Source organism: Amblyomma maculatum, chromosome 1, assembly GCF_055883805.1.
Source record: "Amblyomma maculatum isolate TAMU_Amacu chromosome 1, ASM5588380v1, whole genome shotgun sequence".
In the NCBI taxonomy this organism is placed as follows: Eukaryota; Metazoa; Arthropoda; class Arachnida; order Ixodida; family Ixodidae; genus Amblyomma; species Amblyomma maculatum.
The window spans coordinates 504168643-504195161 of record NC_139344.1 but is presented as its reverse complement, the minus strand read 5'-3'; the positions used below and the strand labels follow the sequence as shown (position 1 = coordinate 504195161).

Genomic DNA, 26519 nt, shown 5'->3' with positions numbered 1-26519 from the left:
CTTCACCTCAACAGAGGAGGGCCACGTCAGACAGGCAAGTATTTTTTTTTACAATTTTCATTTCGTTTGCATTACAGAAGCAATGAAAACCGGAGGAGAGCTGGAAAAATGGCTATCGACGCGTGACGAAGGGCCACCTACCTAGTAAGAATTAGACTGTTTCCAAAAATTAACCTAGAAAATCGCACAGACATACAACATGAAATACGCCCAGAATTATAAAATAAAAATCAAGTTAATGACATCATATTGCTGGGAAACACATTAGACAGAACTCTCATTACTCTGAGAAAAAAAATAATATGTGCACAGAAGGAACGCCAATTGGCATGAGTTGCCCAATTTCTTTTTTGACGAGGTATGAAACGTGGATCAATGTTTTGTGTCCTCGTTTGGGAAAAACTCTTCGTGGAAAATCTAGACGCGGCAGATCCGGGCATTATTGCCAGCTCACTGCTCGTTGGACGGCAGCGAACCAAACTTAGCGTCGCTTCTGCTTCGTAAAGCTAATTTGGGGAAGTGAAAAATATTTTATCAGGGCAGCGAAAATGTTTGCAACCCAGCGACTGCAACCCAACAAATAATTTGTGACCACAGAATGCAGCGAATCGTAAGAACGAACGGCGAATGCGACCCACGCACAGCAGATCCTCCGCGCCTCCGCTGCGCGGCCGGGCGCACCGGCCTTAACTAAAGGCCCCCGTACGGTCGTTTTTAGAGGCGCTGCGCTCGTCCGCCTTCCGCCAGCTGGCGGACGCGTTCGGCACGGGTGGCGCATAGGGTGCTATACGGTCACTTTGGTTCATCTTTTGGGTGGCGGATTTCTCCAGCGCTCTGATTGGCGCGCCCGGCGCGCGCTGTTTCGAACGTCGAAACGCTGCATATGACGGCTGCGGCGCTGGTTTGGGAAAACTTTTCCTCTTCACGGTGGCTCTCGATCATTCGTTATCAAATTAATTTGCACCCTAGATGTAGAGTTATTGAGCCCCCGCATATGCAGCACAAACAGTATGAACTGACCATTAGTAGAGCGATTAAGTCGCCGGCGATGCAATCATCCAGCAACAACGTAGACGCACGCATGCCCCAGCGGCACCTGCTTTCGCCGTCTACTTGGTGTGTTTATGTTAGTATGAGGAGAAGACGGCACGAATTTTTAAGTTCTCCCGGACGTATACATTGAGAGGTAAAGTGTGTATATTCATATCTCCCCTGCCCGTGTTCGCGCGTTCACTTCGGTATAGCACTCGCGGAAAAGATGCAGGAGCTGGTCATTTAATGTTTTCATCCGAAATTGCAGCCAGAACACATTTTACAGCACGCCTGTTTTACTGTGAGAAAATAGACTGCAAAGCATAAACAAACATGCACATCATTTGTAACATGTACAGAAGCACTGTTTTCCGTGCGGTTCTCCCCGGTGGTAGCAATCTCTTAGTAGCGTACATTTCGCCACGTAACCCTCATTTCTGGCTGCAAAGTACAGCTGTGGTGTTGCATATGAGATGCATTTGCACGCAGAAAATGTGTCGAGGTTCATGACAGTAACAAATCTTCAAAAATGCATGGAATCATTTGTTATGGTATCCATGCCACAGCAAATGATTCAAACAGTGCATGTTCAAATTATCTCTAAAATTCAATCTGTTTACTTCTTCAAAGACATTTAAAATAGCTGCTCAACTAGTTTATTTGTATTCAGTTTGGTTTTCAGCACTATTCATATTTGATTCAGCAGCAAGACTATGCTATTCATAATCATTTTGGTTGGCAAAACTACAATTCGCATGCCCTCCAGTACGTAATACTAGTTTCTCCATCTCTGTGCTCAGTGCTGCCTATATTAATAAGTGCCTTCATGTCAAGTGCAGCATACACTTCCTTTTTTTGACCTATGCCATTTGGTCTTCCTAGGTTTCATGTGTGTGCACTGCTTTTGTCATTTGAGACACTGAAAGTAGCAAAGGAAATCTGGCGATTGAGTGTTAACGTGCAACGCAGCTCAAGCTACTCAGCTGCGGCATGTACTGAAAAGAATTGTTACCAATTGAGACCGCCTCTACCAGTCAAATTTCAAGTGAAATATTTGTACAGTTAGTGCTGAGCACAAATAAACAAGAATTATGGCACAATTGTGCTGCTGCTGAGGAAGAGTCCATAAAGTTTTCGAAACATTGCATGACATGAAATGACTATTCTAAGTATAAATATGTATATATTGGTTGTTTTGTGTGGAATGAGTGTTTTATTCTTCTGTTGTAGTTTTATTTCACTGTTTCTCATACTTAAAAACAATACAGCTAAGAGTAAGCACTGAAAAGTCGCGTCACTGCATGACTGAGTAATAGTGCATGGCAGGAGCGGTCAGTTGGGATCAAGAAATACTTAGCGCCCACTGCCTTGCATCAGCTAAGGGTCCCCACTTGTAGAGAAAAACTGTTTAGGGGCTAATTGTAAAACAGTGACCAAGTGTAATGGCATAGTTGCCAGGACAGCATGCAGACTTGATGGAATTTTGACTTCTCTGTGAACATGAAATACTATACTTCTATGACTATTGTACTTACCTACCCGAGTCCTTTGCTTTGTTTACATAACTATCCTGCAAGCCCGTACATCAAGTTCATCGTGGAGTGAATACACAGATCCTCAATACATTTCAAGGAACAGAAACCAATTGTAGCGGCATGTAAACAGTGCAGTTCTCCAAAAGAGTCACGACAAAACTGCACCTTGTGATATCGAATAAAATATGCCCTCTGAGAATTCAATACTCTTCTGAGAAATAAAACTGTTCTTGGAACTCTGAACTGTCAAATAAAAGAAAAATGGAAGAAAGCGAGTGTGTGTGGATGTTAGGAGTCCTTGCCACGGGAGGCTAAATGCCTTGCAAACCCAGATGTTTTATACTCGGTGGCTCGTGTAAAAAGTAACGAATGCTAAGACAGAGAGGCAAGGAAAGCAGCACTGAACTGCAAGATGTTTACTAGGTCAATATTATAATTGCATATAGCGAGAAAGCTGCTGGATAATCTTGTCAATCCAAGAAAAATGCTTTTATTGACTGTTTACAATCACCTTGCCTGTTTGAGACTGATTAAAAAAATGCTGGCTATGCCCACCATCGAACCGTTTGAAATTATGGTTGCATTTTGTATGCTTAGTTATTTCCCTAATCAACTGAAGCTGGCAGTGTTTTTTTTCCTCAATGCTACCTATGCTTAAAAACCCATCTAATGTAGTTTTGTGTTTTGGATTGCTCATCTCACTAAATTTTGTGTATTTACAGGCACATATGGAGGCTTTTGGGTCATTTTACAATATCACCAAGCAGCAGGTGTACCGTAAAAAACACATGTCATGCTTTGGTCAACCGCTGCAGGATCTTTCGTCAGGGAGTCTGTCTCTACAAAAGCATTGAATGTAAATGTATGGACCAGTGAGGCTTTACATACCTACTAGAGGATGCATGCATAAGTAATAGTCATTCGCAACTCATCCATATGTGCCATTTAGTAACTCAAACAGCATCTGCCTTGCAATGGAAACATGCCACTAGGATGCTACATGTGCTGACCATTTTATGCTTGTAGTACTTCCTGTCATGCTAGTTGGTTCACACTGACCATTTGAGCGGCGCAAGGACATGACCACAGGAAAAGAAGATGGAAAGAAAGAGCACCTTTCAATCCCTCTTCTTTTCCTATGATCGTGTTCTTGCGCCGTTTTATTGATCATGTTATGCTGGGTTACTATTTCTTGAATGCGTAACGGCGCCCTCGCTTCACTGCCACTGGAAGGTTCCAGTTTGTGCCTGGTTCAATAGCCCTGGGTTTAGATCGCCCCACCAGATTCTGCTCGCTTGAAGAGCTCATGCTGCATGATACGTCATCCCGTCCCGTGTTAGATGCGTGTAGGTTTCTATATGCTTTCCTGATTTTATATTTTTTGTCTGTGTTTCAATGTTACTTTTTAGATGTTTCCAGGATCATGCACAAATTCCTTTGAAGCTTTGTGGATGTGTTCCTACCTGCGCTGTAGTGTGTTCATTTCCTTCTCTGCCATTGTCATTTCCCTTCATTCACTCTCCGGGCCTTTGGGCTGCGTCGAATAACATTGGCCAGCACTACTGCTCCTTGTGCGCCTTGTTTTTGTGCTTTTCGTTTCCACTTTGTTCCCCTTAAAGCTGGATAGAAACTAGTCCATGCAGTTGGACACGTGGGAGATCCTGTCTGCTTTAATGCGTAGTCCCCAAGTAGAAAGAGGGGGGGGGGGGGGGTACTGTTGTAATGCAGCAGTGATACACAGTGGTATGCACAACATATAATAGTGATGATCGCACCTTGTAGACTAGCAGACAATGCTGCTTTGCCTTTGAGCAGTGTGGATGACTATATTGCTGGGTTCTTTTCTATCACAAATGCGAAAAGAGGAGACAGGTTGGTTGTCCTACCCTATGTACATGGCATCTGACATTCTCTTTAGAAGATCGCGAGCCGATTTGAAATCAGGGTTGGGCTTTCTGCACCCAAAAAGTAAAGGGTATGTGCAGGAAAGTGAACGGAACGAGTAAGACAAAGAAAGGATGCGGCGTGCTGCACAGGGAACGCTTTTTCAATTGCCGCACAGGTGTTTTGTATCAGATCAGACAGGTAAGAAAGTCTATGTGGGCAGACAGCCCGATGCCTCAGAGGCAGGTTAAGGAAACACAGAAATTCGTGTGCCGAATTGTCGGCTCCGGGAAATCTGGCGACCCATAGCTCTCGTTGTCGCACGGAAGACGCTAAACAGGACTTGAGGTATAATAGTTATAGCAGCGCGCGGCCGGACAAGGACGAAGACGGAGGAACACGTAAGACGCAGAGGCGCTGAACTGCAACATTATTTTTGGAAATCAGCCAACCATGTCATGTATATAACAGAGAAACGCCCACTAGAGGAACAAAATCTAGACACGTGGCGAAAACCGGTGCAACAAAATCAAACACGAGTATAAAAAATCGATAAATCTCAATGCCTAACACACGATTGACATGATACAGTAACAGAACATGATAATAGTGGCCGTAGTGAAAGTGCGGGAAAAATCAACAAAAATTCCAAGTCCTTAACAAGCAACAATGGCTAAAAAAGGTGGATGCGCAGAAAACATTTTTTATATAAGAACTTGTTTAAAAAACTGCAGCGAAACTTATGAGATGGACAAAAAATAATAAGTTAAACATGAAAAAAGAAGAGAGATAGATGCAAATGTTGAAACAAAATTGAAAGCCAACAATTAACACTGAAAAACAAAAAAACAACAATGAATTCAACAATATGACTGACTGCAATTCAAAATGTATAAAACGAAGGCATGTAAAGAGTGCAAATAAAATCAAAGATAAAATCAAGCACAATCAGAGAGAAAAGCAATTTCTTTGTTCGAAAGGAAAACTGAGGATGTGCTGACGCATTCATCCTTGTGCTTAGCAATCAAAGCGGCTTCCAGTATTTCGCGTGTAAGCTGCTATAACTATGGAAAACCAATTAGCCCGACAGCTTGTCCTCTTCGAGGGATAACCACCGGAGAGGGTTCACCGAAGCTAAGGTGCTGGCTGGAGCAAAATACAGTTGAAAAGACATCGAAGCATTAAAGAAAGTTTCGGGTGAAGAAAAGTAATGCGTGAGTTTGCCATCTGTGGCGCTCAACAGGATGGAAGTGATACTGCTCCATTCGGACAATATGACAAGCAGATAGACGCAAATTACCATTATTATCGTTTTATTTTTCCTTCAGAATTTTATCTTCACACTTTACCTTATTCTTCTGTTTTCTTCATCTTATGGTACCCTTACGTTTTTTGTGATGCTTTGTTCTTCTTCGTATCTCAAATAGCCAGTTCGTAGTGAGCGCATCATCGGTGTGAACGTCTTGCTGTAATCTCTTGGGTGTGTGTCGTGTTTTTGTGCAACTATGCAGCGCCAGAGGTCTTCAGAGTAATCTAACCAACTAGCCCGCACGCAAGTACTACTGTACTTCCGGCTCTTCCGTTTGCTCAAGAAGGCCTTAATGATTCGTAATTCACTGCGTTCTGCAAACTCAACTAGTAACTTCCCCCTGCTCTTCCTAGAAATAATGCCATAATCACCCACTGCCTGATCTCCTGCCTGCTTATTCCCTACCTTGGAATTGAAGTCGATAGTATACTGCGTCTTTCCTTTCCGCATTGCCAAATTTACATCTTCGTAGAAGCTATCAACTACCTTGTCATCATGACTACATGTAGCTGCCTAATTCGGTACAACCTTCAGTTTATAGACGGATGGATGGATGGATAGATGGAATATAGGAGCGTCCCCTTTGAAACGGGGTGGTAGCACCAGCTATCATTATCATTTTTCTCCCTATATCTTAATTATTGTTTTAGATTTGTTAACTATACCATCATTCTGTTTAATAAATTTTTGTTTCTACATTACTAATATTATGTCACTTCTCTGCTTTCAAACCACGAATCTTCCAGTCGGTTTTTGCTAGCTTCCACCGCCGGTTTATATACCCGGCCACTGGTATTTCTAAACCCCAGAGCTTCTGGAACAGTCATTGCGCCTGTACCAACTTCCGGATGGATACCATTACATTCGAGTATAATATGGTCAATTGTTTCACTGGAGTTACCACATACAGCACATGCGTCATCTTCATTGTTAAATTTCTTTTTGGAGCTGCGTGTTCTAAGGCACCCTGATCTAGCTTCAAAAAGTAGGGCACTGCCTCTTGAGTAATCAAAGAAATCTTCCTTCCTGATCTGCATTTTCCACTTTCGGTATAATTTCACACCCTTTTTCTTTTCCATCGAATTTATCCAATTTTCACTTTCTGTGTTTTTCACATGTTGCTTAACGCTCTTTATTTCTCCATACATTCAAAGATATCGTAAATTACTACCAATCTAGCCACAGCTTTTACCCCCGCCCATGTAAAGACCTTTCAAAGGCGGATGAGCGGCTCTTACTCCGCCTCTATACAAACACACTGCTGTGCCCGGCAGCTCTAAAACACTTCGACCCTGCTTTCTCTGGCAGCTGCCCGCACTGAGGGGTGGTGTCTTCGGACATCTACCACATGGTGTGGGCCTGCCCCTCAAATCCGGCTATCCCCCTCACCCCAACCCAACCCGGGAGGACTGGGAGGCGACCCTGCTCGGCTGCTCCGACCTGAAGGCCCAACGGGCCTTAGTCGGGCGAGCCCGAGCGGCGGCAGACGCCACTGGGGTCCCGAACTAGGGACCTCCACCTAGTGTTTGTGAGGGTTGGCCCCTTCAGGGCCAGCTCACGCATAACCTCCTGTATTTGTCCTATATAAATGTTTTCTACCACCACCACCGTGTGACTAGCATATTTACTAGTTAGTTTTAACAAAACTTGAAATTGGGCTAGATGGTGCATTGCTTGACTAAAGATACATTGTGTCTGCTTCTCTTGTGTGTGTTTCCTGTGCCCTTTATCTTTATTCAAGACTAGTTAGTTTCCTAGTTCTTTTCCTCCATTGTGAGTCAACGCTTTTTAAGTATAGGTATTTAAATACCTTAGCTGCCAATCAGTTACTGTCCAATATCCTTAGGCGTTCCTCATATAATAATTTACTCTGAGCTTCCTGTACTTCGAAATATGCCCAGCCCCTATCTCCCTGTACCGCCTCATTTGTGGTTTTACCGTGGGCACCTAGTCCTAATCGTCCAAAGGCTCTCTGATTTAGTTCTAATGTCGACTCTACCTCTGATTTTAGGCACAAAACCGCATTTCCGAAAGTAAGTCCGGGCACCATAATTCCTTTCCAAATACCCCTAAAAACCTCATACCTGTTGTATCCCCACAATGCCCTATGGTTCATTATCCCGGCATTCCTTCGCCCTTTGGCCTTAAGTGATTGCGCATGCTTTCCAATGTATGCCAATCTTTTGTTTACCCATACCCCGAGATATTTATATTCAGCTACTCTGGGTGTTTCATGGCGTTGTGTTTTAAGACTCTGATGAGTTGAGCCGTTGAAAATCATCAGACCCGACTTAATTGCGCTAAAACTGAAGCCTAGAGCGTCCCCTTCGTCTCCGCAATACTTAACTAGAGTTTGCAATTTTTCCAGACTCTCAGCTAGCAGCACAATATCGTCTGCATACATCAAACCGGGGAGGCGCTGCTCTACCGCCTTTCCACCTAATCAATAATAACAGGGTAAAACGTAGGTTGCTTTCTTGTATCCTCCATTCCAGGTTTATCATATAAGGCATGAACAGCAGCGGTGATAGAGGACAGCCTTGTCTTAATCCTTTCCATACTTTGGTATCTTCCGTACTTCTTATCCCTTACCATGTCATTTCTACTTCGTTATCCCGGTATATTTTCTGTAGGAACTCCATTATCTCATAACCGATACCTTCTTCTTTTAATATGTTCCACAGGGGTTCCCTGTTTAGGTTGTCATACGCCCCGTTTATGTCCAAGAAGGCTAAATACAAAGGTCTATTTTCCACTCTAGATATTTCGATGCATTGGATAAGCATGCACAGGCTATCGTCTAAGCGCCTACCATTTCAAAAGCCGTTCTGAAGTTCTCCGAATATCTTGTTACTTTCTACCCATGCTTGCACCTTCACTTTCACCTCCTGCATGGCCAATCTGTACATAACAGATGTTATGGTAATCGGTCTGTAGGATTTTATGTGCATCCTTTCTACTTTTCCTTTATAAATCAAATTCATTTTACTCTGCCGCCAGCTGTCCGGAATTTGCTTATTCGTTATGACTGTTTCCAAAGCTTTTAACAACGTTTCCTTACTTTTTGGACCAAGTTCATTAATCAGCTTGATCAGAATTCCATCTATTCCTGTAGATGTGTTTTAGTAATATTTTTTCTGCCTTTTTCCAGTTTAGATTGATCATGTTCTGAGCTGCTTTGTATTCTGCTACCTTGTGTTGCTTCCTGATTTGCGGAGAGCACCCTATCGTAGCTCTTAAATGATTCGGCTATAACTGATGTAATGTAGTTCACTGCGTTGTCTCCGTTTAAACAATTTCCTTCGTTATCTTGAATCCGATCCAGCTTTCTTTGAATATTTTTCCCTAGCCAGCTTATATGGTTTCAGAATTTTCTTGCTTCGCCTCTAGAGGCATCGTGTATATCAGCCATCCAGCAATCGGTGGACCGCTTTACTTTATTTTGGACGAGGGCCTGTACCTCAAGTTTCTTTTGTCGATATAATTCCCATTTTCGGTCGATTTACTCCTGAGATACCTGTGCTTTCTTTGCCACCCGGTGTTCCCTTGAAGCAGCCCGTCGTTGTTCAATAGCTTCCCTGATTTCCTTATTCCACCAGCTCCGTGGCGTTCTCTTTCGATTCCAGCGGTTTGCTGCTTTAGCCTCCTTAATTTTCCTCCTTATGAGTAGTTCTACCTGTTCATAATCCCAGTCTTCCATGGGGCATTTCTCTGTTGCTTCTTCTATGTCTGCTGCTATCTGCGCTATTTGATAGTCGTTAAAATTTGCGTTTACTTTTTGTCCAAGTTCAATTTCTCTTTTCATCAAGGGCCGCATCCGCAGACTAATACGTTTATGATCACTTCCCAGACTACACTCCCCTTCTTCGTCTATTTCCATTTTTGTGACCTTGCTATAAATTCCCTGCGACATTATACAGTAGTCAATGATCGTCTGCCTGTTGCGGAATTCCCACGTGATTTGGCCTTCACATTTTGTTTCTCTATTTACTATAACTAGATCGTGTCGCTCACAGAAATCAAGCTTTAGCTTCCCGCTATAATCTGCACATCCATCCAGATCGCCGATGTGGCCGTTCATGTCCCCCAGCAGAATAATATCGGCCCCGTCTCCAAACTGGCTTATATCGTCAGTGAGACATTCAACAAGATCCTTGTTTTCTTGCCCGAATGGATGTCCTGTTCCTAAATAAACTACCCCTAGCCATGTCCTTATGCCGGAAATTGTTCCTGATACCCAGATATGCTCTTTAAAAGATGATTTTATTCTATGACAATTTGTTCCCTGGTGTATAAAAATACCTACCCCTCCACCCTTATTTTTTTTCCATTCTCGTTCTGTTGCACCCTTCCCAGACGTAGCCTTCTTCGGCGGATCTTCTAGATCCCTGAGATGAGTCTCGCATAGAGCGTACACACCTATTTTGTCATCCTTCAGCTGCTGTTCTATCTCTAGCCATTTCGCTCTTTTTCTACCTCCTTGCATGTTTATGTAGCTGATCCTAGTGTTAAATTTCTTTTTCGTACTTTTCTTTCTCGACCTCCTGCTTGCCATTTTTTGGGGCTCAGCCTCCGTTAGTACACTTTCTTCTGCTTCACTTCTAACTACCTGTGTGCATGGAGTCTTCGCGGACCCCCTAAAAAATCTACAGCCCTGCCTGCCAGGCGCCAGCCGATCTCTGCTTCCACCCTTCTGTTAAAATGAATGCCATCTAGCTGAAAGGCCCTACCAAAACCTGCTTTATGCACCTCCCTATTTACCGCAACCACTTCGAAACGCTTCTCCCGGCTTAACATTCTTATATCCTGATTAACTGTCACCCCGTCCTTTTCCAGCTTTCCGTTGAATCCTAGCACCTCCGGTACTGTGTATACAACCATCTGCGCTTGCTGTCTTATCTCCCTGATATCGTCAACTCCCTTAGCTAAACTTTCCACCACTCCGGCAGCGTCACCATTTAGGACATCGTTTAGCCCCCGCGGCTACTATCACCATACTGCGCTCTGCGGAATTTGTCAACAGCCTATTTTTACTCTCTTTGAGCACAGCCCTCATTGTCCTCCCTGGGAAGGATGTAACTAACACTCGCTTATCACCGTTTACACGTTCCAAGATATCTTTGCTTGCACCTGCTCATGTTAGAATCTCCGGCGATAAGCACCTGGGCCTTCTCTCTCCTTCTTCCAACTGTTGGCTCCTGCTTTCGGCTATCTGTGTCCTTCCCTGTAGGATTTCATTCTTCCTTTCTTCTTCCTTTTTTCCCGAATTCTTAATAGCTGCTTCTAAATAACTCATTCGGTTCGAACCCGCGTGACCTACTTTGCTTATGCCTTCCATGCCAGTGCTTGTCCCAGCCACGTTGCCCGCACTGGAATGTTCGTCCTCGTTTTTTCCAAGACCTTATGCAAAATTGCTGCCATCTACCGACCGCCGCGAGTATTTCCGCCATATTTAAGGGTAGCTGAATTAAGGAGCGGCAAGCGGTATAGCAGGGGGTTTCGCGACCCTCTGCGTTAATGCTTTTTGTCGCCGATAATATCGACATACTGCTGTGTCCCTTGTTGTACGCAAAACTAAAATAACGGTGTAAAGGAAAAGAAGCAGCAAGTTTGAAGCAGCAAGTCGCGTGAGGGATTTTTTTTTTTAGGCTTGTGTTAATCGGCTCTCGCATGTCGCGCAATAAACGCACTTTCGATCAACGGCGCGCCTGAGTAGTAAAATGGTATCATATTTAACGTATTTGGGAACAAAGCGCGGAACAGGACGCAACACAAGAGAACGAAGGTAGACAGGACGCAGCGCTGAACAGATTGGAACAAGAAGGCTACCCTCCTAAGCTGTTGGCCTCTGCTGCTGAAGGTATGCTGAATATGTCAAAAAGGCCTTTAGCTGAAAGGCAACAGATGCGCAGAAAGAATTTGGTTGTCCTGCCATACAAGCACCAAATTTCCCACAACCTGAGAAAAATTGGAAAAAAAGTTGGTGTAGAAGTAGTTTTCAGTGCCCCTGAGCGTTTAGCACGTCTCTGCAATCGTGTAAATAAACCTAAAAGAGTAAGGAACATTTGCACCACTCGCCACCAGCAGCCCTTTGTTCAGTGTTCTAAGTCGGTTATTTATTCCATTCCTCTGTCTTGCGGCAAAACGTACATTGGTCAGACGGGTCGTTGATTAAACGAGAGACTGAAAGAACACAAATGCAGTGTAACCGTTCAAAAGTCGCGCCATCTGGGCATTCACTGTAGGGACTGTGAACATGCGGAATCAAGATGCTTACCAGAATTCGAAAAAACCTCGGTGATAGGGAGACATGTCGATAAGCTAACACGTGAGATTATGGAAGCTGCCAGCATTCAAAGGATGAATGATCAGTGCGTAAGCATGCCTTCAATTCTACTGTCAGAAAAAGAAGTAGCCTTTCTCTCAAGATAGTATAGATTTTAACAGAGTTTGAAAACTTTCACCTCTTTTTGGTTGTGTTTTTAGTCGTTTATCATTGGTGATCATTTTTGGCCGTGTTTTTTGTTGGGATTTTATCCTGTTATCGTCATGCTCACAGTCCTGCCAATGTTTTTATTTCTATCATTCAAACCTGTTTACCTCTTTCCAATGCGGTTAGTGCCATGTTCACATTCTTGTTTGTAGAAACATTGTTGTGTTTTGTGCTTTTAAATGTTCATCTCTTTTTTCTGGTTATCGGCACTGGAGACAACTTTCATGCAGCAGAAATTATTTATCAGACCTTATCCCTCATAACATTTTTGCTGTCTGTGGCCAATCCTTTCTTGAAGAAAGGTTTTTTAGCAGTGTTTTGCTCCCTTCATTGATCCCGTGTTCTGATAGGCACCGCTTAAATACGGGTCACCTTCTTTCTTTTGAAAATAAAAGTTGTCAGTTCAGCGCTCCGTCCTGTCTACCTTCGTTCTCTTGTGTTGCGTCCTGTTCCGCGCTGTGTTCTCAAATATGGATTTGAACCAACTAGCCCAACAGCAAGTGTTGCTTAAATATTTAACGTGCTTTGGAAGGTTGCAAATCCGTACTCGGTACTCAGGCAGACGAAATATATTGCCCACGGTGTGTTAAATTTGCCTACAGAGGGACTGCGCATTGCTTTTTTTCCGTAAAATATCTGCAAGAGTGTTGTTCCTGAAATAACACTGAGAGCTGAGCTAGTTGGTGCATCTTTTTTAAAAGCATACAGCGCAACAAACGTAGGACAAGCGAGTAGACGGGAACAGCGCTGACTATCAACTGCATGATTTATTGAAAGAACACGTATGTAGGGCCGCGCCCGAGAATAATCACTTGCAGGTTCGCGTCTCTGCACGGGGCCGCCACCCGCCTGTCTGCTTCTGGTATTGTAGAAGCGGTCCCCCTTCTACAAGCGTGTGCCGCGTGTGGGAAGAGCCGACCGGACCGTCGGCGCCGGAGTTGCGGGACCGTTTTAGCCCGAAGGTCATTCATGGGAACATGCATAGCGGAACGTGCTGCCGGGTGCTCGCATGTATGGCACCCTTCGTACTGACCGGTAGCGAGCACCCAAATGACCCTTCGGCCTTTTTTTTACACTGCGACTTTGAGCAGTGCGGAAGGAAGTTTATCCTGTCTGGAGATGCGACAAAAAAGCGCCCGAAGAAGCATTCAGGAGTTGACTCGGGTATTGTGCTCAGAGCGGGCAAGCCAGAAGCTCCCCTTTAATCCGGCGCCAGGCCTTCAGCATGACGGCTGGTTGATCTCTCCCTTTCCGTGTCGTTGCTCGTAGTGGTAAACACGGGTGGCGCGGGGCAATGCACTGTGGAAAAGATTCAGCTAGCAGCGGCAGCGTGGATGGGGCGGCAGTGTGCGGGAGACAAGTGGGAAGAAAGTCTCCTGAGAGGAGAGGGTTCGACACCCTCACTGGGGAAAGAGTTTCTCTGTGCTTTGTTTGTTGTAATTTGTATTGCTAGTGGGGCCCTGGGGTAGAGGCTAAGGCCAACCCATGGGGCTGTGCCCATCTAGCATATTTCCTCATTGGACGGTTGATGTGTGGGGCTGGCCTCTGAAAATGACCGCCCCTACTTCTCTGTTTTGTGAAGGTGTAAAATGAGACGGGATCCAAGAGAGTTCAGTCCAGTCTGAGCTCCATGCGTAGGCATGTAACGCGGCTGTTCTGCTTAGGCTCTAACCAGTTAGCTCGAAGAGTAAAGTAGCGCAGTGTTGATTTTTGTAAATTCATTCGAACTTCCAGTTTTACTCTCTGTATATATATGTCATGCTGTAAATATATGCTCTACCATCATCACCTTCAACTACGCCTCCTGGTCTTCTCTACGCCGAACTACATAACAGGAAGGGTTTAAAGAACCTTCCGAAAAGGAACGAACGACATAAATTCTACTACGTATATATACAAAAATGCTCTGACAACCTAGTGCGCATGTTCGCAGATAAAACAAAAATTCACTTCAACCAGTTTCGTGAACATATGAGATTTTGTTGGTGAATAATGATAACAGATGAAGTGCTTACGCACGTGTCAGAATTCTTATGAATGAGATAGACCTCTTTTAATTCTCGTGTTAATTTGCCTCCGTGGTTTCATTGAACAGGGGAGTGCGAGGAGGGTGCAACTGGTTATAACTCGGGCTCCAATAGGTGGTGCCTGTCTCACTACTGTCCATGACATGGACCACGAAAACAAAAATTAAATACTTCAAATCTGCCAAAAATTATGGCAAGCAAGTGCTCGAGTACACGTCGACGAAGGAGCTTGGCATTGCGTCTCAGTATAAGGCAGACCTGTGCGATGTGACTTCGCAAGTATAATACATCAATTTTCACGAAATAGAACCACGATGTGACGGTAACGGGAGCTGCATATCTGAGGAGGATCAGCGCGCACGAAATCACGTCGTTAGCCCTACGCGTTTTGCCAGCAAATTAACGTGGTTTGGGTTTTAGCCAATGGCATATAGAATAGGGGATCTGGTATATGGTTGTTTACACGCTAACGAGTTACATCAGCGCTAAACATTCGGACATTAGTGCGCGCGCTGTACTGGAAATTGTCCATTGGAGCACCGTCTTTATTAGGCATACGTTCTATATTGAAAAGAAGAAACTGCATTAAGCTCCTTCGTGTACTCGTAATCTTACAACGTACTATACGGAACGACAACGATCACGGCCAAGCACCGGACGCAGTGAAAAGTTGAGCCTTGTCCGTGCTCGACTCGAAAACATCCTGCGGCGACTGACGCATCGTAATGACATCGCAGACATGATTTACACCCGGAAGGAATATCAATATGTTTTTATGGACCCGTATTTGAGTAGCATGTCAAGGAATGCGCTCGAGCAGCAACGAAGGTTTTGTTGTTTGTGGCTGATGCCACTGTTCGCAAGAAGTTTTGGCAGTGCAGTGTCGCTTCACGAAGTAAAATAGAAATGTAGGCAGCGGGGACAAGTCAGTCGTCGATTATACCACCATTTTTGGCTCTGTATGCGAACAAATAGCACGGAAATCACAACGCAACTGGCACGAAGGCAGCCAACTCACTCAACCCTTCAACATGACGCGGTTCGCTGAAGGTCCGATAGATGGCAGCAATTTTGCAGAAAGTGAAATATGGTGTCCAGGCTGACTTTCGAAAATGCGGGTTTGGGCCTAAAAACAGAGGTACAGTCGACACTAGATATAAATTAGAGATCCGTCGAACGATTAGCACTGGGTGCCCACGGCAAAACCACAAATGAGGCTGTACAAGGAGATATGGCCTGGGCATCGTTCGAAGTACGGGAAGCTCAGAGTAAAATATTATATGAGGAACGCCTGAGGAAATTGGACACTAACACATGGGCAGCTAAGGTACGTAAATACCTATACCTAAAAAGCGTTGGCTCCCAATAGAGGAAAAGAACTAGGAAACTAACTAGTAAGTATGCTAGTCACAAGGACGGAAAAATCAAGAGCATTAAGCAACAGGTGAAAAACACAGAAGGAAAAAATTGGATAAATTCGATGGAAAAGAATGAGAGTGTGGAATTATACCGAAAGTGGAAAATGCAGATCAGGAAGGAAGATTTCTTTGATAACTCAAGAGGCAATGCCCTACTTTTTGAAGCTAGATCGGGGTGTCTTAGAACACGAAGCTACAAAAATAAATTTAACAAGGAAGATGACAGATGTGGAGTATGTGGTAAATCCACACAAACAATTAACCATATTATACTCGAATGTTATGGCATCCATCCGGAAGTCGATGCAGGCGCAGTCACTCTTCCTGATGCTCTGGGGTTTATAGATACCAGTGGCCGGGTGAATGAACCTGCGGTGGGAGCTAGCAAAAAAGGATTGGTGGCTTAAAAGCAGAGAAGTGACATAATGTTACTAATGTAGGCACAGACACAACCCCACAAATTGTTATGCCTGTGCTTTTGTCCCGCGGCGTCATCACTGGTTCCACCTCTATAATTGGTTTTAAGGCGAAAGCCTTTAAAGGCTCATACTGTCGTGGACAAAGTGTGTCCCGCTTTTGCGGCGGCTTTCGCGGGGCGTTCCTTGGCGCGCTTTCAAGTGTGGGATGGCAGAAGGCAGGAATGGTAGTAATAATAATTAGTTCACAGGAAGGGAAAGGCGCTGTATCTGTCACACTTCTTTCCGTGGACACCTGAATCGCGCTGTAAGGGAAGGGAGGAGGGTGGGAGATGAAAGTGGATAGAGAGGAAGAGGAGCCGTAGTGGAGGGCTACGGAGTAATTTCGAGCACCTGGGGATCTTTAACGTGCGCTGACATCGCACAGCACACGGACGCCTCTTCGTTTCGCCTCCATCGAAACGCAGCCGCCGAGGTCGGGATTGAACCCGGGTACTCCGGCACAGTAGTCGAGCGTCTTACCACTGCACCACCCCAGGAACGCTAGGAACGCTAGACAAGTTGACACTTCTAGAAGAAAGGCGCATTATATGTCACATTTTCTGGTACGCCATCGCTCTTGTCGCGTGCCGTTTCTTGGCGCGCATTCAAGTGTGGGATTATAATAGATGGTAGGAACGCTAGACAAGATGAGACGTCTAAGGCTTTCGCCTTTCACTACTTTAGTCGCTAAAGTCCCTCGTAATTTTGTTTTTTCCGAGCGTACAAATATTTTGTGGGAAAGTTTCCCTTTTTTGACAACAATGCAGTGAGCTATTGACACATGGCATCTTGAAATTTCCGACAGTGTCTCTTTGACAACGAGCTTGGTACGTACCGCTGGGTCTACGTGCCGCATCAGCGCCAACAGCCATCTCGAAGGCTTCACACCGGGCGTCAGACAGTCAATGTTCTGCAACCCTACTCGGTCGCATGATCGACTGCTACTGCGGCTGAGAGCGACGGCCCAGTGCGTCGTCATGTTGCCGGTTGAGAGCGCTTGGGCAACATGAAGCTCGAGCGATGCCAGCTGCTGCATCATGTGTTCCGTCATGGCCTCGGATCCATTGGTGGCGAATAATTTGGCGGTTTCCTGCGAACAGCGCCCGCGTTCTTCAAGCGTGAAGCCCCGATAACATTAGAGCGTACGAAGCGGGAGAATCCAAGCACTGTACGAAACGCTGCCTTGATTAGCGTGACTTCTGCCTTTCCTTAAAAACTTTCTATCGTTCACGATATCAGAGTAACTACACTGAAATTTCGGCTCTTTGATATTGAACCGTCTTGCTTGACATGACAGTGCTTGACAGGACGAGAAGAAATAAGTCGACATTGCCGAGAATTTTAAGCGACAGACCGAAAACTTTGGATGTGAGGATTTAGAAGAAGGTGAGTGGTATGTTCATGGGGTCTAAAGTGCTAAAGCGACTCAGGCTATGAGAGACGTCGTAGTGGAGGACTCTTGAAAGTGAGATCAATTTGCACTGACATCGCTCAGCGCATGGGCGCCTTACTTTTTGCCACCATCGAAAAGCGGCCGCCGGGATTTGATCCTCGGGCACAGCGATCGAGCGGCGTAACCAGTGCGCCACCACGGCGGGGAGAATAAAGTGATATCGCAGATACATGTATATCGCATTGTACAACATGGTATGACAAAGAGGTTGCTTATGTCATTGCAAGAGAAACAAGCGTGTAGAAAATTTGAATATGTGCCTTTGGCTACAGAAGGTAAAAAGAAAACAAAATTCAAAGATGAATTATTGGATTAGAATATGCAAAGGGTACTGTCTTTCCAATCTTGCTGCATGATTATGTTGTCACCTATTCAAGGAATTGAAAGACGCGATAATGCTCGCATGTGAATTATTAGCTGCGTGGTGGCAGTTTCATTTTGGTGACTTAGACCACACAGTATATCCTATTGATATTTAAGTTCTGGTAGACCTGAATGGGATAATGAAGAGACCGAGTAGGGCATATTCCTAGTACAACTTTTAAAGATACGCTTCCTTGGTTTGTTCAACTGACCATCTGCGAGATGTTTGAAGGATAACGACGGAAAATATTTGCTGTGGATACCAACGCTCAAAACACTCTCGAAAAGCATCGTTGCGATTGTCGATACTGCCGTTTCCGCCGAAGGCGATGGGCAATTTTAGTGCCAAAGCACGACAGCTCTCTCTCACAATTTCCAGCGTCGTCATAAGAATACAGGTAATATCGCTGTTGGCACGGAAATGGGAGATTGGAATGCAGACAGCTTGGTTGAATGGGCAGCAACAAGGCAGTCTTTAGGTGAAAAGCACAGATTTTCTGGCGGTTTGAGTGTCCTAAAGTGCACTAAATTTTCGACTAATTTTGTACTGCACTAAAAACTGACGTTCGTTGACTAAAACAAAATCGTTGCTTGGACAAAGCCAGTTTTTCGTTCATTTGTTTTATTCAAGTAGTGCGCCTGAAATGCCACTGCTGTTTCCGTGCTTGTCTGCTAGTTGGGCGCTGTTAAATTTTGCGTTTGGCAGAGCTTCGCTTTATTTATATGGATACTGTCTCAAAAGAGCCCCAGTTTGAGGACACGCGCAGAGTGCGGTCGCTTTCTGTAGTCTCCTGGGCCAGGAGACTTATATATTATTTATTTTCATAAAATATATGAAGGAGACCATGGAAAAAAGCTTCACGGAAGCAGCTTGAGGGGCTCTTGACCCCCTTACATGCAACAGCTGAGGAGCGATCTCCGAAGGCGTTGACAATCTTTTTTTAGATGACAACTGTTCTGAACTTGGACAAGCAGTAAAATTAATACGCAACCAGACATTTGCACCCCCCCCCCAGAAAAAATGTTGAACACCAGTGGTTTTCGTATGAAAGCATTCCGGAATATTTCTTCACACAAGGACGAAATTAATACAGGGTGAAAAAGAATCGAACATTCATTTCTTACACAAGAAGGTTAGTGAAAAGATCCGCGTGTTAGGAATGATTTGAATTCTGTAGGGGTTAACTTAAGATTACTTATGCCTTCGATACAGTTTAGGAGTGTAGGCAAGCTGTGGTGAAGCATTCTGAGACCACAGTTTGCTCTAGTTCGACGTATTCGCCTGAATTCCGTGTGGTACGCGAAGGCATTGTTAAGTGTAGATTTGAAATGCTGGATAATGCTGTGCTGTTTCTTCTATTGACATAACAAAGCTATCGGAACAAGTCATATCTGTACATATGTTGAATTTTTATACACTTATGATTTTGAAAAAAAATTCTGAGGTGTGTTTTGTGTAGGATGCATTCTCAATAACATACGTAGCCTTATTCTATAATAATATTGATGTTCGACTTAGTTCTTGTGCCCCACTCTAAATGACGGTTATTTACGTGGGAAGCGAACATTGCTTTATATAATAATAATTTCATTGGGGATGGAAAGTTATAACAATTCAGATTAATGAGTCCCACTGTGTGACTAAGTCTTTAAGACCCAAATTCACATGATTTTCAGACTGATGCATGTCGGAAATATATACTCCCGGGGTCTTAAAGCTATTGACGATTTGGATATGAGTAGAGTTAGAGGATAAGAGAACCTTTGAAGGTACTCGCGTACCCCTAGTCCGGAAAATGATAGTTTTTGTTTTATTAACATTTACTTCTAATCTCTTTACTTTTTGACCAGTTGCTCAATCTAAATAGCAGATCATTTGCCTCGGTGGGAGAAGCAGATGGAATAAATACAATATATATTTGGCATACATTACGAATTTTACATGTTCCTGAATGAAGACAATATTATTACCATAGAGGCTAAAGAGAAGCAAGCTAAGAATGCTTCCTTGCGGAACACATGAGGGTATTTTCATCACATGAGAATTCACATCATATATACAAACAAACTGGTGTCTGTCGGCTAGACAAGAGTTTATGATTTCATTAGAGAGACCCCTCATTCCGCGGTGTTCAAGTTTTACAAGTATAAGAGTCTGATTTGTGTGATCAAATTCCTGTGAACAATTAGCATATATTCCGTTGGTTAGAAGTTGCTGCTTGATGTTATTTAAGACGTACTCTTTTTATTCACGCAGCGCTAGCTCTGATCACTTTATGCGCAAAGAGCGCTAGAAACACGGACAGATAGAAAGGCAAACACACATTGCGCTGAGAATTTATTCATGATGTCTTTATATATAGAGTGTGATAGAAAGTGGACAACCAGTACCGTCGCGTGACATAAAACGTCACCCTCTCGCTTCCAGAAAAGCCTTTTTCCTGGCTTGAAGTATGAGGGAAGTGCTGCTCACGCATGTTTCTTTACCATCTGCTATGTTTACTGCCTCAATAATTTTATCTTGATGTCTTGTTTCAGTATTTTGCAAACACAATTCACACTTGCAGTCCTGGCAATGGTAAACACGATTCCCGTCCCTTTTCTGCTCTAAATTGTTCTTGTGCTCACGGATCCTATAAATTAAACAGCGCTCCGTTCGACCAACGTATATCCTTCCACATGTCAAAGGAATGCTGAAGAAACTTAAAGCGCAGGGCGTTAGATTGTTCAGATTTGTATATGATTATTTGGTGCGTTTTAACCATTATGAAGATAACTGCGACTGTAATGTAGCAGGGCTATTTGCTGTTTTTAATGAATTTCTCGACACACTAACAGTTACGTATGATCAAATTATTCCTGGTTCCATTAGTTCCTTGACTTTCGTTCTTTCCACATGAAATCTGCTGGATGTACCAGGCCAGAGGTAACAAAAGCTTGTTGCCATTTAGCTCCGCAAATTCTAAGCAAATGAAGAGATTATCAAGCTATGTTTTTAAAACGCTCTGGAAAACTTTTCCCCAAAATGAGTCTATGATAGCTTTAAACAGCAAGTGGGTAGGCTCACAGACGCAGCGTATCGACATCAGGTATTGATCTCGGTGGAAGAATGCATGCTAAAAAAACTTCACACCTCCCCCCCCCCCCCCCCCCCCCAAGAACATACAGCCTGGCAGCAGGTGGAAAAAAGCAAAGACGTGATCCACAAGCTGTCTCATAACTTCTAGAGAATTGGGTGCAAGCAAAGGCGTTTTTTTCCGCACCATACAAGTTGGAAAAGTTGTGCAAAATAATAACCAGGAAGAAACGTCATTGGGTTTAAAAATAAACACAAAGACGCTGCGGTCGCATGCGAAAAAGCAGTTGTGTATAGGATACCATTGACACGTGGTAGGACAAAGGTTGGTCAAAGAGGGCGCTGTTTAAATGGCAGGATCCGTGAGCACAAAACAATTTAGATCGTGCTGACCATTGTCAGGACTGCAAGTGTGAAGCATGCTTTCAAAATACGCCGAAACCAAACAGCAAGATAAATTATTGAGGCAGTAAACATGCGTGAGCAGCACCTCCCTCATACTTGACACGTAGGAAAAGGGCTTTTCTGGAGAGGGTGACGTTCATATGACGCGCTGGAACTGGTTGTCCACTTTATATCACACTCTGCGTATATAGACGTGCTTCATGAATAAATCCTCAGTTGTCAGTTCACCGCAATGTCTGTTCCTCCTTCTATCTGTCCGTGTTTCTAGCGCTGTTTTAACATAATATCCAAGCAACTAGCCCAACAAGCCACTTTATTCTGATGACTTATTTTGCTGAAAACCATATTGAGCCTTTTCATTAAATTTAAATTTAGAGTAGAACGATGACAACTGATTTTGTATTACTTTTTCCAGTCCTTTGAGAAAACGAGAAGAACGGCGATAGGACGATAATTTTTTATATCTGGCTTGTTAACTTTCTTATGCAATGCCGTAACTCTCGCAGTTTTTACTTTATCTGTACACGTGCCTAACAATTAATACACAGGTTGTAAACGTGGACTAAAACGGAGATATGACGCGTATAACATATCGGATCTGCAAGCCATCTGCATCGCAATTATTGGAATGCTTAAATCCTGAAAACAATTGAGCATAACTCTGTGGTAAAAATACTATGTTTTGGTCTGCAGAGAAGCTGAAGGTTAACAATGACTCTAGTTCTCTATGAACAAAATAATGATTAAATGCATGTCCTGACCTTCTAATATCTCACCATGTAAACAATTTTTTCCTCTGGCTCCAATTTTCCTTTTTTTTGCCCAAAACATTACTCTACTCCAGAGTTCAGGATGCTTTCCGAAGTATGAGGAAAAAAGGTTTTAAGTAATAATTACTCTTTCATTTCTTTAACACCTTGTCCAACTGATTTCGGAAAATCGTATATGTTTTTAGATTTGCGGGCTAGCGGGTTTTTAGAAACCTTGCATACAGGCGTCCACATTTCTTTATTTTATTCAGGAGGTATCTAGTGACCCAAAGTTTTCGAATATTCTTATGTGGCTTTTGTTTCTTTTTTATGAAATGCTTTTTGTATATTGTTACAAACTGAATAATAAACTTATTTTAAGCTTTTACTGCATCTCTCTCAAACAAGACATCCTTCAACGCATTTGTAGCAATTCTGACTGAAATGATCAGAATGATATAATGTTTTGGAAGGTGGCTACCAAACTGTGGCTATCCTGGGTATATGTTACTCGAACGCGGACCACCCAGCTGTCAAACCAGCGGATGAGATCGGGAGCCTAAGGATCTATATCTTACGCAAGGTTCTAACGTTAGGGAGGTGTGATGAACGGACATACAACTTCATATATTTCCGTAATATACTAAACATTCAAGAATATAGATCCGAGTGCAGTGCCAGTGAAAAATCTTCCGGGTCCGATTTTAGGTACCGATTTTTCTGACAGCAATTGCGAACCAAACCTTGCTTAGCTGCAAGTACTCATCTTGTGACCGACTGAAACAACAGTGTCTCACACATCTGCAGAAACATACATGCACTATAGCAAAAGTATGCTTAAAAAAAAGGAAACACGACGTTTCGGGGCCCGTACGGGTCCCTTGATCACATAGAGCGCTGCATGGAACGACGGCGGGTTAAATACGGTTAACATTGCGTAGTGCCAGATTGTAGATCTCTGGAAGATTTCCACGTGTCCTGTTAAGAATATGCTTCGTGTTATGAATATGAAAAGATTCTAAAAGAAGGCGAGATTATAAGTTTCACTCTGTGGTAATGACTTCTGCTTCGTGCCAATCGGTGGTGTGTCCCGTTGATGCGCTGTGTTCCGCCAAACCAATAAATGTGGAGCGGCCGTTCGTGACGTCATTCTGATGATCTCTGAGCTTGAAGTTTCTGGTTTCGCCAGTGTAGGCAGTGTCACAGATTCCACACGGTGTCTTGTACACCACGCCCGAGTATCTTGAGATATCTAGACGGCCGTTTACCCGGACCAGTTGTTGCTTTAACTTGCTGGTAGGCACAAGAAAAATGTAAACGTTATATCCTTTGAATATGCGTGACAGTGCTTCGCTCACCCCGGAAGCTTACGGAAGGCTCGCTCGCTTGGGTTCAGCGTTTTTTTATTGTTGGCCGGGTGGGGAGGTATTTCATTTGTTCAGCTTAAGGGCCTGAAGGCATTACATAGGGGGCAGGTTACAGATTTTAACGTTTCATGAACATTATAAAAAAAGATAAAGAAAAATACAAAGCAAACAAATAGAAGTACAAGAAAAACAGAACAAGCAGGGGAAAACAATAACAAAATATAAAATGCTGAAAATAAGGCAGAGTGTAGTTCGTTCAGCTAGAATGGCGTGTTAGCTTATATGACTTTTTAGTTTATCGCGGAACTGTGTTCTATATGTGCAGGTGACTATGTTTTCAGGCAGGGAATTCCATAGGTCTACTGCGTGGGGGAAGAACTGGGGTGCGGGTAGGAATGAGTGTTAAAGGTTGGCAGGGGTTTTGACGGGAAGACCTTCCTTGAGGTGTTGTTAGAAGCTCGTGTCTGGAACATGGGTGGTAATTTGCTTGTTTGTTTAAAGCAAGACTTACTCTCCTGATCCGGTCTTCCTTACCCTCCTCCTCCTTATCCTTCTGACCCAGCCATCTCATAAGCTACCGATCTGTTAACCGATCTGTTCCCTGATACCGATCTGGCAAAGGCTACGACATGTTTGCGAGCCTTCCGAACAGGAAGAAAAAAGTCTTCCTCAATACTTTAGCCTTTATTTTGGTACCTAATGGCGCCCGAGACGGTAAGAACATTCTATTATATTAGGTTCAAAGGTGAAATTAAGTTTGGCAGGGCAATGGCGAATGACTATCTTCACATTGCGCATACAATAATTTTAGCGGGATTGGTGTCGGGGAAATTGTAAAATATAAGATTGTTACGACGACAGCGATATTCAGCATCGTCCATAAATGCTTCCAGTTTGCCATTCTTGCAGGTCAGTTCCATGTGTAAAGTTTTCAGGGCGCGTATTTCGGAATATAGGGCAGTTAAGTGTTGCGTTGTGAGATTCAAGAAGATTCATGCGCTTGTGTAAGTCGGCTAAGGTTGTATGTGTAGTTTTTCAGCTGTGCTTTAGTGTCCTGTCCAGTAAATAAGAGATTAATTTAGCTTACCCGGCAGTTGGTTTGTGGAGTTCGAAAGTATGCTGTTGGAATGGTCGAAACCAGGGTAGGTTTCAAATCCTCCGACAGCAAGAGAAAACAAGAGAAACACGTCCCTTACGGAAATGCCATATCTGGACTTATAAAAAAAATCGAGATCAGGTAAATCAGGAATTGGGCAGATATGGTATTAACAACAAATCTTGTTCAGATAAGGCATATCTGCCCAATTCCTGATTTCGAGTACCAGATAAGGCATATCTGGTTGTATATGCCTGATCTGCCCAATTTTTGATTTCGAGTACAAGATAAGGCCTATCTGGTCAGATATGCCTTATCTACCCAATTCCTGATGTAAAGATCTAGCCCGCATGGCAGTAGGTTTTGAACTATAGATCTATATATCTGCATATCAACATAACTCTTTATTACAACATATACAAGACAATTTCAGTTTTCCAGCTAATCGTCCCCCATGCTCAATCGAGTTTGCCAAGGGAAACTTGAATTTCCCCTTTCATTGCAAACCTTAGAGGAAAACAGCTTTGAAACCACAGGTTTTCTTTTTTCCTTCCCTATATGAAATCGCTCAAAGACGGGCCTGAATTACGTGGTATACTTAGGGTCAAATACATGTTCATCCGTTAGTAGATATATAAATTCTACTCATTTACGCGGGATACTATAACAAACTAATGAGGTATCTGAACAGAATAATGAACCTACCTGTCTACACGGGAAGCTAAAGTGAAAGACATCTAATAAATTAGATATTATATTTTTAATCTACTCTTTTACACACAGCTTTAACCAGTAAATGCTTTTAATTTGAGCTGATTTACTTGCGAAGATATAAAAAATAAATAGAGAACGGCTATTGAAATCGAAGTAGACAATTGAAATCGAATTTGAAGGTTTGTCGATACCCGGAAAAGGTACCGCTAAACCGTAGGGCGACAAACCACACACTGCTGAAACTGCTGCTAATACCTAAACCTTAGCAAAGTGCATATAGGCTGTCAGGAAGTACTGGTGTTACCTTAAGCATAGACTGCAGTGCAAAATGAGCGAACGTGCCTAACTCCTGGTAGCTTTTGAAATTAAGAGAGAAAACAAAGAAAAAAATGTCTGATGGCATTTTTAATGACAGCGATAGCTCTGCCCCTAAACTGAAACAAGCATGAAGCTACCTGGGTAGTAAAAATAATAATAATATTAATAAACAACAACAACAAAGGACCCTATCCACCCACTGAAATTTTTCAAAACTACCGAATCGAAAGACAAATTAGCAACGAAATGTACGGAAACATATCACCTACTGACAATTGCTATCCAATTTACTGATTGGAAGGTTATTTTCTATCAAATTAATAAAGTGAACAATATCCTCAGGCTGGCAAATGCTAGTTCCGACAAGAAGTCTCATGTTCACGGTTTTGGTGATCAGGCGTGAAGATGAAGCGACACGATGAGGGTGCGATCAGCTGGCAGTTTCTACACAATGGTAAAGATTTGGCTGGGGCCACTCTGGGCAGAAGCCCCGAAAGCTCAAGCAACCATCAGGTTCGCTGCCAAGGCTGGGGAGGCAGCTTCCACCCGCAGTGGGACAGTAATTTCCTGTGCCGGCGGTCAAATTGAAGCTCTTGTAGGTTTGCTGTCGCATTTTTGTTACATGCACACAGCTAATAGCCAACAGCCGCTGGCACATACACACACACCAGTATACACAACATGCAGCACGCCTGCGAGCCGCACCGAACTCCGATGTCTGCCACCGAAAAGGAACGAGACACCAAGAAGTGCTGCCGCGGACGGAGTTGAAAGCGGGAGGGAAAAGAAGCAAACACACAAAACGGAGAGCTCGTGGCCTCC

The 26519-nt window shown here is 43.5% G+C and overlaps 1 protein-coding gene across 1 annotated transcript in view; it reads right to left on the bottom strand.

Moving 5' to 3' along the window:
* The window catches only part of LOC146210348 (neprilysin-1-like), a 597280-nt gene that overhangs the window by 206858 nt on the left and 363903 nt on the right, over nt 1–26519 (bottom strand). The window contains exon 4 of the mRNA XM_084575627.1: nt 16992–17246. Within this exon, the coding sequence (XP_084431753.1) occupies nt 16992–17246 (255 nt within the window). The remainder of the gene's footprint in view (nt 1–16991; nt 17247–26519) is intronic.